Below are 14,846 nucleotides of genomic sequence, written 5' to 3'. Positions count from 1 at the left end.
TACTATCTTGGACGTGATAGCCAAATGCAATGCATGAATTTTGGTTATTTTGATTAAAACAACTATCAAAAGAAAGTTTTTGAGAAAAATTGGAAATCTGAATGTGGATTGGATTGTAGATGTTGATGGGGGGAATAATCGTTACTTTTCTTTGGAATTAGGAAGATATTGGGGTTAGCAGGAAACTTTTTATTTTTGTAAGATTTATCCTGGTGTATTTAAGGATGAGGTATTAGAATGTCTGTACCTTCCTTTAAAATGGTTCAACCAAAGATAAATAAGTAACTATATCTAAATTTAATACATTTAAACAAGTAAATATATTCACACATACATACACAGATAAAACAAATGTGGCAAACATTATGAATTGTGGAATCCAGAGTAGGATATTCATTTTATTTTCAACTTTTTTGTATTTTTCAAAAAGTTCATTAAAATTGGAAGAAAATGTTTATAATAAAAACATTTTTTGTAATAAATGCAATAAAAAAATTGGAAACGGAAGATCTCTGTAGATCATGTAAAGCAGAATTGCCTGAGTTTACAGCTGTCTTCAAGAACAGAGTACTTCAGTGCACAGCCTGGTTCTGTTCAACCCCTGTTACGACTGACCCCTGGTAGGTCTGAAGACCTGTCTTTCATTCTCTTCTGCCCCTCGTGCTCTCCAGGTTTCCTATCCTCTTATGTCTTCCCTCATCAAGATGGAGACACCTTTGACCATGGTGACTTAAAGTTTAGTTGGTTAAGTGATTGTATGTATATCAAAACTGATTAGTTCTAGACTATTACTTTTAACAGTGTGATACAATGAAAGACCTTTTCTCTCATTAAAATAATTCGAGGAATTCGCAAAGGGTCAGATGTAACTTGGGGGCAGTTGGGGAATTCATCTGATTCAGAAGGTACAACTGACTTAAACGTTTATTGCTAACTTGGGCCTGGAGTGCGTAGTCAAAGTAGATAAACCATGGTATCTCTCTCTACCTGAGATTTTTCAGCTACCTGGAGTTTTTGGTTCACAAAGATAAAACTGACCTTCACTTCCCTCTTGGCATTGCTGGTCATGACAAGTTTATATCCTATTACCATGTGTATTCTTTTCCTAAGCCCCTCTGTGCTCCATTATATTTTCTGCCATATTTGACATTGTTCTAGTAACTTTTGGGTCCTTTCTGAATGTGTGATAATAAGCCCATGTCTTGGTGAGTATTGTGTGTTTCCGTTTTAATAAGTGCTGGTATCTACTGCCTGGATCAGTTATGAAGTTTCTTATTCTTAGGAAGAGCATTAACATAATTTTGGTTTTATGATGCTATGACATTTTTGTTGCTTTTAAAAATTTTTTTTAATGTTTATTTTTGAGAGAGAAAGAGAGAGAGAGACAGAGCACAAGTAGGGGAGGGACAGAGAGAGAGACACACACAGAATCTGAAGCAGGCCCCGGGCTCCAAGCCTTCAGTACAGAGCCCGACGTGGGGCTCAAACTCACGAACTGCGAGATCATGACCTGAGCTGAAGTTGGACACTTAACCAACTGACTGAGCCACCCAGGTGCCTCTTGGCTGCTTTTTATAAAGAATGCTTTAGAAAGCTTCTACATAAAACACATGTAAATATTTGATTCTTTTACTTTTCAGATTGCATAATGAATTGCTATATATGCAAATATAGACATACGTTTAATGTATTTACATATATCCATAGGTATGATACTTTATATTAACACTATAAAATGATGAAATGATATGATATAAATGATATGAAAATGACATAAATGATACAATGACCATATGTGGAATTTAAAAAACAAACAAAGAGACAAACCAGAAAATAGACTTTTTAATACAGAAAACAAACTGGTGGTTGCCAGAGGGGAGGTGGGTGAAATAGATAAAGGGGATTAAGAGTTCATTTATCTTGGGGCATGTGGGTTGCTGAGTCAGTTAAGTGTCCAACCCTTGATTTTGGCTCAGGTCTTGATCTCACAGCTGGTGAGTGCAAGCCCGCATTGGGCTCTGTGCTGACAGTGCAGGGCCTGCTTGGGATTCTCTCTATCCCTCTCTCTCTCAAAATAAAAGTTTTGTTTTTTTTTTTTTTTAAAGAGTTCATGGGGCACCTGGGTGGCTCAGTCGGTTGAGTGGCCGACTTCGGCTCGGGTCATGATCTCGCGGTCTGTGAGTTCGAGCCCCCTGTCAGGCTCTGTGCTGACAGCTCAGAGCCTGGAGCCTGTTTCAGATTCTGTGTCTCCCTCTCTCTGACCCTCCCCCATTCATGCTCCATCTCTCTCTGTCTCAAAAATAAATAAACGTTTAAAAAAAAATTAAAAAGAGTTCACTTATCTTGATGAGCACTGAGAAGCATATAGAATTTTTGAATCACTGTATTGTACATCTGAAACTAATATAACACTCTATGTTAATTATACTTGAATAAAAAAAAGAGTAAAATAAAAAAGCATAAAATGATGAGTTATATACATTTACCTTTGAATATATGTACAGCAGCATATGTCTGTATAATCACATTTTATGTATTGGCATTTTGATTTTTATTACAAATTCAGCCTGGTCCTCTAATTTCTAATGAAAGCTCAACAACCCCAGTGATTTGGTATGATAGTGACCTCTACTGGTAAATATGCATTTTAAAAAAGTGTAGTCTTATTTATTTGATTTATTTTGAATGGTGTGTTCCCTCTCTGTAGGCAAAATGGAAGGCATTTTTCCATTTATTTTTGTCATCATTCCAAAATAGTATAAAGATATTTCTATAAAGGATAAATAAATAGGTCAGTGTGATTACCTTAAAAGAGAGTAATTTCATGGATCATTTTAACTGATTCATTAACTAATTGTATAGCATTTGAAAGTATTCACTGATGCCTTATGTCAGCTAAACACTTAAAGTTAGTCTTTTAGCGGTGCCTGGGTGGCTCAGTCGGTTAGGCGTCAGACTCTCGATTTCAGCTCAGGTCAGGATTTTGCTGTTGTGAGATCGAGCTCCACGTTGGTCTCCATGCTGGGTGTGGAGCCTGACATTCTTTCTCTCCCTCTCCCTTTGCCCTTTCCCGCTTCCATGCAATCTGTCTCTCTCAAAAAAATAAAGTTAGCCTTTAATTAATGATACAGTAAAAGGCCTTTTGGTGATATAACTCGTCTTTATTTTTATAAAAATTAGATATTAGGCCTAATTTTGCCAAACCTCTGAATTAAAAATGATGTGTAGTGACCTCAGCGTTTTGAAAAAGGACTAAACCAATATTGACACTTCACCAGCAGACTCTTCATTATGTTTCTAAAGTTGTTTATTGATAGAATGCAGGACTCTCCAATTCTCAGTCTTAAACACTTTGCCAATCCAAACTCTCCCATGAGATGAAATGTTAGGCAATTTTATGATGTCAGCTGTAAGCAAATCGTTCTTTTAGGCGTTCATTTCAGTTGAAAAGCATGACTTAGTATTTGTCCAACCAACCTACTAATTATCTTTTATAAATTAGAATAACACATTGAAGACAGTTTTGAAATGTTAAGTGTAAAATGAAAATAAATATCCAGGGTTAACATTATACATAATTATTAGAATCACATCATCAGTGAGATAAAGCACAGTAAAGCTGTTGTGAGTTGGGTTGCCTAAGAATTTTGGAAGGGAAGCTCGTCTCCAGGTGGTGGGAGGTTTTGGAGTTTCTGTGCTTCGTTTCATAAGAGCCATCCAATTAGAAGGGAAAAAATGGTATTTTAGTGCTATAGTTTCATTGTTAGTTAACTTGATGTTAATTTATAAATGCACATTTTTATCATAAAATGAAAAATGGATAGAATTAATTCTATAAGCTCACTTTCTTGGAATATATATACTAGTTAATACTTGTTATTGATTTTTTATTAGAAAACAGAATTATAGTAAATACATTAACACTATAAAAAGTAGTAAAAAGGTTTTTACAATTTAAAAACCTGTGGATACTAAGTAGATGAAGAGCATACACTCTGAAGTCAGACTGATTGAAATTTAAGTTCCATCTTTTACTAGCTGTAGGGCTTTTTGTAAATGATTTAACCCCTCAAAGCCTCAGTTTCTTCATCTGTAAAATGGGGATACTGATAGCGGGATTATAGTCAGGACTAGATGAGATAATATACACAAATGCTTCAGAAAATTTTTGGCACGCGTTAAGTACCAAGTCAGTGTTAGCTGTTGTTTCCATGTCTCTGTGATGGAGTTTTCTGTCTTTGACTTGTATAGCCTGTGATTCCCATTTAGTTCTAAAGCACATACATTTCTCACTGTGTCCAAGCTCCATGTTCCTGTCTTCTCAATAATTTATTCATATACATCCATTGATACTCACTGTGCAAAAAGCAGTGGATGTCACAGTTAGCCCAAGTTCTCCAAGAAGCAAATGCCAAGACTAGATTAAATGTGCAGGAAATTTATTAGGGGAAACTCCCCGTGAGGCTAAAAGGGGACAGAGCTAGGAGAGCTGTGGACCTCCACACAAGTCTAACCTAGAGTGAAAGAGAGGGGAAAGAAGGGATGCGGGGGATGGGCAAAAGAGGTGAAGGGGTAGGAAGTACAGGCTTCCAGTTATGGAATGAGTAAGTCATGGGGATGAAGGGCACAGCCTAGGGAATATGGTCCATGGTATTGTAAAACCACCTGTGTAGTAACGGATGGGAGCTACACTTGTGGTACACAGCATAACATACAGAATTGCTGAATCCTGGGGCACCTGGGTGGCTCAGTCAGTTGAGCATCCAACTTCGGCACAGGTCATGATCTTTCAGTTCATGAGCTCGAGCCCCACATTGGGTTCTGTAATGACATCTCAGAGCCTGGGGCCTCATTTGGATTCTGTGTGTGTGTGTGTGTGTCTCTCTCTCTGCCTCTCCCTTGCTTGCACTCTGTCTCTCTCTCAAAAGTAAGTAAATATTTGAAAAAAATTAAAAAAAAAAAAAAGAATTGCTGAATCCCGTGTTGTACACCTGAAAGGAATGTTAACATTGTGTGTCAACTATACTTTCAGAAAATTTTTTGAAGAAGATAAATTTTTAATTTAAAAAAGTATCATAAAATATCTCAAAGCAGAAAAAAAGGAAGAGAGAAAAACTTAATAAAATTCTTTCAGGCATGTTTGATTTTCCCCTTGGTTTGAAATGTGTGAACGATTATGGGGGTGGATAAAGCAAATAACTGAGGAAGTAAAACAGACAGGGACTGGACCTCAGTCATTCTATAAGCTGATGAAAAAATAAGACATGGAAGAAAATTTGTATGGATTTTACATAAATGGCACAAAAATCAACCTGCCCATTTAACGGTGGTAATAGCACTACTTATGACATTTTAAAACTTGTTTTAGAAATCTGAATAATTATGGGTCTTTGTCTTTTCAAAACATTTAAATTGTAATAACTACCAAAGTTGTGAATCATCACTTTTAAAGTGCATTTCCAATTAAGACATACACTTTACCCTATAATTTAAGACTAGTGTATATCTCTTATCATTTATTTAACTCTGTTTTACCCATGTTTTTTCACTTCACGGAAAGAACTCATATCTGTTATTTCCACAGGGAGCGTGATGCAAACAGAATCAATTACATGTATGCTCAGTATGTAAAAAATACTATGGAACCACTTAATATCCCAGATGTCAGTAAAGACAAAAGATTTCCCTGGACAGTAAGTAAACCAGTTTTAAACTTGGAGCTCGAACACTGTTTTCCCATCAGATTCACACTTACAAGGACTCTTCAGCTGAAGGTCTTAGAACTGGCTCTTTCAGAGTGATCTGCTGAAGGAAAATAAAATAGTTCATAACATCTCTTAAGGGATGGTTAGCTGTACTCACATATTTTTCCCTCTACTTGGATCAGTTTTTTAATGTGTAATAATGAACTATCAACTAATTTTTAGGCAATTTATTACCTACTTAATGTCAGTGACATTCCTTAGATAGTGTTGCTATAGTTCTTGAGTTTATCCTAAAAAAATAAGTTCCATTTGGCTCAAACTTATATAGCTGGTAATCTACTGCAGTGAGCAGCTCTATGGAGAAATGAGTATATTTTCTTTGACAGCAAAGCTACAAAGATCAGTAGTATCTCAGACACTGAAAACTTTGAATTGTCATGTTTTCTGTCTCTGGAAAAGCATTGCACTTTGAGGCAGCTGCCTTGATTTTGTTATTTGCAAATCTAGAAGACCCAATATGGGCAATAGAAACAGTGGCAGTCCTAAAGAAACACAAGTTTGTAGCATTGGTATCCCAGATAGTGTAGTGCTTTTTGGATTCTGCCCATCTTGTTAAGTTATTGAGACATCTGCTACACCAGTATAGTAAATAACTGCATAAATATTTGCTTAATATTACCATAAGTTGCTTGGAAAGTTTACAATGAAAAAAAAAGAAATATAGGATATTTATTACTTTTAATAATGTAAAGACTAATTGGTTTATATTGCATTTATGTGAACTTCATTGTTATTTGTACATTTTCTGCACTCTGATGTTATCTCAAGCTAATAAAAGATGAATATGTTAGTGGTTTCAGATGTCCAGTATAGTTTACATAACACCTAATGGGCAAATCAGTCTCTTCATAATTTGTACCTGTTTTGTTTTATTTTTGTTTTTGTTTAGAATGAAAACACAGGAAGCGTAAGTCAACAGTTCATTAGAAGTTTGCTTTGTACACCTATAAAAAATGGAAAGAAGAATAAAGTGATAGGTAAAGCCTTTTACTAACCCATACTCTGGACTTATTAAAGAAAAAAATGTATTTCCAGGAGCTTTTTTCCTTCAAGTGTAAATTTAAGAAATAAAATGTGTGAAAAAAGATAAAAATTGGAATAATGAAAGACGTTTGAAATAATTTTACATTGATAAATGTTGATAGACATTGTTAAATATCTTAACTGTAACATATTTTTGTAATTATTATAATGCTATTTCAACAGAATATTTGTTGAAAAATGATGTGTTGAAAGTTTGTAGACTGAGAAACATTAGGTCAATAATGTGTATTGTTTTAGCTATCACTTCATGGCTCTGATTTTCTGTTAAATATGTGGTTTAGAGTTTAGAAGGTATTCATGTGTTCAAAAATATTTATTGAGCACTCTGCTGTTCTAGTGATCTGGAATAAATCAGCAAGCAATGTGGAAATCCCTGCCTTCAGGGAGCTTACATTCTAAGATTATAGAAAAATGTCTACTTCAGGAATGCTGGAAGAATGCATCCTCAGAACAAAATGGAATGATGTTTCCTATTATTGACACTTTTATTTCTTGGCATTACAAGTTATATTAAGAGTAGTACGGAAAATATGAGGTTTTCTATGTCAGCCGTGCATGACTGACACGTGAAAATAGTCTGAACTGTTAACATTGTCCCAAGAACTTGGAAATAAAGGAAATGTGAAGGCTTTCTAAAGGCTAACCTTTTAAATCAAAAGCCTAATGAAGTAAGGCTTAGAAATGTCAATTTACCTTAAAGTAAAAGTCTGAATAGTTTCTAGGTTGTAAGACTTAACTATAATTTTATTGAAAGAGGGTATCAGAAAGATGGGGGAGGAGAGGTATTATTAATGAAAATAGAAAAAAAAAAAAAGACAAATACCTATCCAGATTCTGTCCAGCAGTCAGGGAATTTTTGTCCCTCAAGTGCAGATGGATGTAGTAAGTTGTGTCAGTCTGGGTAGAGTATTCTGACCAAGTGGCGAGGCCATCACTTAGGGGGCAGTGGATGTAGCAGGTTGTAGCCATCAGTGATTCCAGTGCCTTTGCTGGTGCACATCCTTCTTCCGAGACATATACACCAGGGGATACTATGAAGCATCCCACCAATCAGACTTCCCTTGTTCTGATTATTTTTTTCCCAAGGTAGCTTAACTCATAGGAGGAGAATGCATTATTCATATACTCGAAAATATATGGATGGCTTTGACAGCTGTTTCTGGTTATAAATCAGTGAATTGGACTTGAGGCAATGGACTGGAGTTGCAGGTGCACATACTCCTATTCCCTGGGACAGATCTGTTTCTTGCTGTACGTGAATATTCTGCTGTTAGATATCAGTCTTGTGAACTTAGTTACAGTGCCTCTACCCCCAGAGAAATGGCTCTGTCCTCAGTCATGGTAATATAGTTTCTAAGGCTACAAGGCCAGGAGTCATATCCTGACTGTGGTGTGAATTGCCTAGTAAAGTCTCTAGAAACCAGCCTGGGGACTCCCAGCCGAGCTGCTTGGTCACCTGCACTCTTCACAGATCTCAGAGAGAAAAGTAGAGGCTGCTGAATACATAGTATGGGAATTTTCTTTTCAAGATTATCATCCATTAGTTTGCTGACATAAGCAATAAGGAAACCGACAAGGGTGCCTTACAATATGATACCAAGTAAATGTTATATTATAAAAATTTTATTTGGTCGGGAGCGCAAGGTGAAAACTACATTGTAAATATTACGCTTTTTTAAAAGAATGCTTTTTGATATAAGCTGCCTCTGACCTTTGCAAATGTGAAGTGAAATTCCAGAAGGGATGCATTATTTACTAGCAAGTTTTCATAATGAGGACTGAGTGGCAACTTGCTACATCAGGTCAGATCTTTGCTCTTCCTCAGCAGCATCTCTTTGGAATAATAATTGGGAATGGGGAGTAGCTGGAGGAAGTTCTCCATCAGGCTTTGTCATCACTTGACACAAATGTGAGCTGGTTCAGTGAAGTGCAAACAGCCCCAGGTGGGGAGGGGACTCAGCATCCATTTGGCTCCACTCTTCCTGTAACCATTTAAAACATGAGCACATTATTCACCTCTGCCGAGTTGAACCTTTCAGATCTGTTCACATTCTGTGATCCTGTCACGTTTCCTTCAAGTGAGCAAAAAAAAAAAAAAAAAAAAAATCAAAAATACCAGTTGAAGTGATCAGACTTGGCATACATTTTGTGTCACCCTACTTGATAACAGAGCCAAAAGCAAGCAAATGTTATCTTTGGAGAGGAAAAATTCCCTATTAATAAAAAGAAAGAAAAAAATGGGGGTTTTGGTGGGGGCTCAAGTTGATTCCAAGAAAGAGAAGGAACATTTCCAGTGCTCCCTGCTGCTTAAAAGTGTGACAAAAGAGAAAATTTGAATTCTTGCCTGTGTTTTGTGCCCACAGATGTGGCATGGAAAATGTCATGGCTGTAGATAATTTTTCTTGCATATCACAGGCCAGATTCCTCTATTATGTAATTCTAATAGAGAATCCCCATAGAGTTTTATGCGGAAAGGCAGACAGGACCATGTGTTTTTTGTAATCTTCCTTCCCCCTCATATTTTTCCGTTACTGACATTTAGATGAAATTATAGACATTAGACCAGTGTGAGGCCTGTTGTATTCCCTGAGGCATTGTTTCATATCAAATGTTTTCTTAGTGCTCTGGCTAATAGAGAGTGTTTCTAGAGTTTTGCTTCCAGTGCTATTAAGGAAATATTTTTCTCATTCAATATTCATTTATTTTAACCAGTTATTTCCCCTATTTATTAGGCTAAATATGCCTTTTTCCCAAATCATATTTACCAGGAATTCTTACTGTTATTTTCCATGCCCATTTCAGGACAGATTTTGAAGAAATTAATCCCATTCCCATTCCCCCCCCCAAAAAAAATGTTTAGAACATCTCCACTTTAAATAACTTACATTTTTATCTCTTTGTTAATGAAAAATACAACAAAAATTGTAGTGTTATATTACACATTCTTGATTGTGAAGTATGGGAAATATGTACAGTTGATTCTTCAAGGGAATTAGGGGGGACTGACACCCCCTCCCATGCAGTCTAAAATCCATATATGACTTTTAAATCCCACCAAAGTTAACTACTAATAGTCTACTGTTGACCGCAAGTCTCCCCAGTAACAAAAACAGCTGATTAACACATATTTTACTTATTATAGGTTTTATATACTGTATTCTTACAATAAAGTAAGCTAGAGAAAAGAAAATGTATTAAGAAAATCATAAGAAAGAGAAAATACATTTACAGTTCTGTACTGTATTTATCAAAAAAAATGCACATATAAGTGGACCTCACCATTCCAATCCATGCTGTTCAAGGGTCAACTGTATTTCTTAACTGAATGTGTGTTCTAAACTGATGGCTACCCTAACCCTCTGCTCATGTCTGTGTTGCAATTTGATTCTAAGGCATAGATAACTATTCTAAAATTATATGTTTAAATTTGACACTGCTTCACTTTATTTTTCATATGAAGTGTTACCATTTGGCAATATCACTAACTTCTCATTTGCTTATAGAAATATTTGCTAGGATTTTCCCAATGCAAGTATAATGAAACTGTGCAGTGTCATCCATGGTACACATTGCCTATAATGCTTAAAGTTATCTGGTTTTTGGGGCGCCTGGGTGGCGCAGTCGGTTAAGCGTCCGACTTCAGCCAGGTCACGATCTCGCGGTGTGTGAGTTCGAGCCCCGCGTCAGGCTCTGGGCTGATGGCTCAGAGCCTGGAGCCTGTTTCCGATTCTGTGTCTCCCTCTCTCTCTGCCCCTCCCCTGTTCATGCTCTGTCTCTCTCTGTCCCAAAAATAAATAAACGTTGAAAAAAAAAATTAAAAAAAAAAAGTTATCTGGTTTTTTTCTCAGAGAATTGTAAATTATGCTTAGTTATAATAAGTTCCAGGCAATGAGACTGTAGGGACAGTAATAATTGGAAGAAAATGAGAAAAAATTAAACTAAGAATGTATAAGTTAGAATTATAAAAGTGAAAATATATAAAATAAAAATAAATAAATCAAAGGATTATAGTTCTAAGAAATTATTGCAAAAATAGCAAGAAAAACTTTATAGTAGCACTAGAAAACAGAAGATTACCTTTACTGGACTAGAAATAGTGAGGGAATTTCTGGAAGATATGAGGTATATATCATTTGTAAGAACGCATTTTACACAAAATGGGAAAAATTTGAATAGAGATGACAATAATAATATCAGACAAAGTCAAATTTAAGGTAAAAACATACTGTAAAGGGTCACTTCGAAATTTATTAAACTTAAAATCCACCAAGACAGTGTAATTGTCATAAATATTTCTAATAAAGTAGCATCATTGATATATAAAAGCCAAAGCTACTAAAAATAGAGGGAAAAATGGACAAAATGGAAGTCTTTAGAACACCACATCTCATAGAAAGTTAAACTCCAGGAAAAAATAAGGAAACATTAGCATTAATATAAAAAAATGAAGTGGATTTAATAGGTAAATATAGATTTACTTTTATATTTCATAACCTAAAAATACAAATTCCTGTCAAATATCCATCAGAAACTTACAAATATTAATGATACACACATATATAACACAAACTCGGTCATTTCCAAAACAGAATTGATGACCACTCTCATGACTCACAATGCATTGGAATTGGAAATGCATAATAAAAGGACAAGTGGGAAGGAAAATTCTCACTTGGAAACTGAAAAGTGTTCTCCTTTGTGATGATGGAGAAATCAAAAGCCAAAATGAGAGTACCTCATTTTAGAAAATTGATGGTTGTATCAACATAACATAAAAACTCAAGGTATATGGTCAAAGCTATGCTCAGAGGAGAGATACAGCTTTAACTATTTTGTTATTATTAAGAAATAATAAAGTCATTTGAACTAAGAATTCAGTTGAAGAAATTAGAAAAACAGCACCCTCTCTTTCTTACTTCTATGCTGCCCCCCAATAAAGAAATAAATAGAAAGCAGAGAAAAGTAATTGAAATAATAAATTCATGAAATGGGAAGGGATAATGAAAAAAAGAGATAATGGGGAAACAATAATAATAAGCAAACTTGCAGCACATATAATGAGGATAATAAGAGAAAAACACAAGTAACAATGAATAAAAAATAACAACTATTGCCCAGAGGAAATTCTAGCCAAAGCAGAGAGGAGGAGATGAAACAATGTGAGATACAGAAAAAGAAAAGGCAAAATAAAACAACTTCCAGATGATATGATTGTGAAGTGGAAAACCTAAGAGAATCAGCTGAAAGTATTTCTCTACAGAGAGTTCTGAAACTTCCTGGTTTTAAAATTATTTAAAAAAAATTTTTTTTAACTTTTTTCTATTTTTGAGAGAAAGAGACAGAGCGTGAGTGGGAGAGGGGCAGAGAGAGAGGGAGACACAGAATTGGAAGCAAGATCCAGGCTCTGAAATGTCGGCACAGAGCCCAGTGTGGGGCTTGAAGTCACAAACTGTGAGATCATGACCTGAGTCCAAGTCGGATGCTTAACTGTGAGCCACCCAGGCGCCCCACCTGGTTTTCAGATTATTAAAGAGAAATAACTTTAATATATCCCAAGACAAATCTGTTCAAAAATAATAATGGAAAAAAAACCCATAAATAATAGTAGCAAAGAATAAATTTAGCCAGAAATATGTAGCATCTTTATGAGGAAAACTGTAATAGTCTACTGAATAACTTAAAAATCTTTAGTAAGTGAACTAACATAACATTTCCTGATGATAGGAATCTATTTTGTAAGATGTCAACTTTCCCCAGATTAGATTTATATCAATTTTAATACATATCCTCATAGGGTTTTTTTTTTTTTCAGAGGGAAGGGGAATTCCTGACCAACATTTATAAAACTCATCTAAAAGAATATCATATAAAAAGAATCAAAGAATAAAAAAAAAAGATTTGGTCTATCAGAAATTAAAATAATGTTGCAAGGGGTGCTTGGGTGGCTCAGTCGGTTGAGCCTCCGACTTCGGCTCAGGTCATGATCTCACAGTTCATGAGTCTGAGCCCCACATCGGGCTCTGTGCTGACAGCTCAGAGCCTGGAGCCTGCTTCGGGTTCTGTGTCTCCCTCTCCCCTCCCCAACTCATGCTCTGTCTTGCTCTCTCTCAAAAATAATTATTAAAAAATAATAATGCTGTAAAAGTAACATAATTAGAAGTATCATATGTGTGCCAGAAAAGATGGCAAGATCAATGGAATGCAATAGAAAGTCTAAATGCACCCCCAATCTGTTACATATATATTAGTGTTATTGTATATAGTAGAGTATATTTCATTGTTTCTAAGGTACCATTGGTTGAAAGACTTCATTTTCTATAGTTCCAAGAAAGAAAAAAAAATAATTTCAATTAAACTATGACAAGCAATTGATTAGGGTGCAAACTGATTTCAAAAATATTAAAATGTGGGGCACCTGGATGGTTCAGTCAGTTAAGCATCTGACTCTTGAATTCAGCTCAGGTCACAAACTCTAGGTTCCTGACATTGAGCCCCAAGTCAGGCTGAGCCTGCTTGGGATTCTCTCTCTCCCTCTCTCTGGCCCTCCTCTGTTTGCACGTGCTCTCTCTCTCTCTCTCTCTCAAAAATAAATAAATACATATTTTTTAAATTATTAAAATGTGAAAAAAGTACCTAGTAGTTGAAATAAGTATGACTTTAGTGTTTAAGGTGACAGTTCAAATCATTAGAGAAGGGGTAACTATTCAACTATTGTAAAAATCTAGTAGCAATTTGGGAAAAAATTAAGTTGAATTAAAAAATTAAATGTGATACAGTGAATCTACAAAAATACTACAGGAAAATATAGGTTTATATATAATCTTAAAATGGGGAAGCAAGACACTATTTAGCAAGACACTTTTCAGCAGAAAATCTCTTTTGATTAAGATAATTGACAAATGACAAGTACAAAAAAATATATATTTGCAAGATAGGTAATAAGGGCAGGTCTTACATATTAAGCAAGACAGGATGCTAATTTCGGAGTCCACACTATGTGGTAGAGAGTACATGAGACTATAAGCAGGATGTAAGAGCGGACATCCTGCTGTGCCAAAAAACCAGGAAGTAAACTGTGGTTAGTGACAACATCTGATTCCTAGAGTTACAGAAAAGGAAATATGATTGTGTGATTTTAGAAACCACCTAGTCCCTACTGACAATGTCAGTACGAGTACTTTGTGAACTCTAATGTTATTAAGTAAACTGATACTTTACTAACTGTTCTCCTTCTTGGTTTTCTCCTAATGTTTTTGAATATTTTATGTTATGATTGTATATATTAATTGATTTTTGCTGAATGGTTTTCTTTTCTTTTTGGCTCTGCATTAAGTACTTTGTTTTTATATATAAGTGATTCTGATTTCATACAGATTACTGGTAGATGTGGCATCTCAGATGACCAGTTTTAAATTTTATTATTGTACTCTTCATCCAGTCTTCCAGTCATTCATGAACTTTTGAAAACCCTAGCTGTAAATGTGTCCAAGCTTTATATTTTCTCCTCAAGAAGGACCCTGTTTGTTATAAACTTTCTTCCTCATAGTTTTTTTTTTTTTAACTGGGGTATTTTTGTTTGATAGAATTAAATTCTCTGAAGTGTATAAAGGAATCAGCAGGATGATCAAGGATGCTATAAAAATATAACTGTCCATTGTGCTTTCAAAGGGGAGTTAGATTATATGCCTAAACGGATAATTTTTCTTTACCCTTTCCTTGCACTGAGCTTAGCCCTGTCTACACATTGTTATCTATAGTGGTGGCTTGTAAAGCAAATACACTTTAGCTGTTCCGCTCTGAGCTGTGGTTGGTACAGCCGGCTTTTGATGTTTGTACATGTGACGTTCATTTCTATACCTTTGAATTCCAGATGAATTAATTAATACTTCTTAATGCACATTCATTGACTTCTGACTAAGGCATAGATTTGAACTGACGTCCCGGAGAGTTACTTAGCTAGGTCATAAGCCCAGCAGCTTGCCTGATAGCCACATCTCAACCCCTTCCTGTTGTCTTTTCCTTTCCATACATACAGTA

General features: G+C 35.4%; 1 protein-coding gene across 5 annotated transcripts in view; it reads left to right on the top strand.

Moving 5' to 3' along the window:
• Positions 1-14,846, top strand: part of PDE5A (phosphodiesterase 5A) — a 138,562-nt gene that overhangs the window by 65,921 nt on the left and 57,795 nt on the right. For all 5 annotated transcript variants that reach the window (XM_047091487.1, XM_047091483.1, XM_047091486.1 and 2 more), the window contains exons 8-9: positions 5,585-5,693; positions 6,655-6,742. In XM_047091487.1, the coding sequence (XP_046947443.1) occupies positions 5,585-5,693; positions 6,655-6,742 (197 nt within the window). The remainder of the gene's footprint in view (positions 1-5,584; positions 5,694-6,654; positions 6,743-14,846) is intronic.

The sequence above is a fragment of the Lynx rufus genome, unplaced genomic scaffold (assembly GCF_022079265.1).
Source record: "Lynx rufus isolate CCGP_SWC_20201006 ecotype Redwood Valley unplaced genomic scaffold, mLynRuf1.p SCAF_3, whole genome shotgun sequence".
NCBI lineage: Eukaryota > Metazoa > Chordata > Mammalia > Carnivora > Felidae > Lynx > Lynx rufus.
This window is presented reverse-complemented; position numbering and strand designations above follow the sequence as displayed.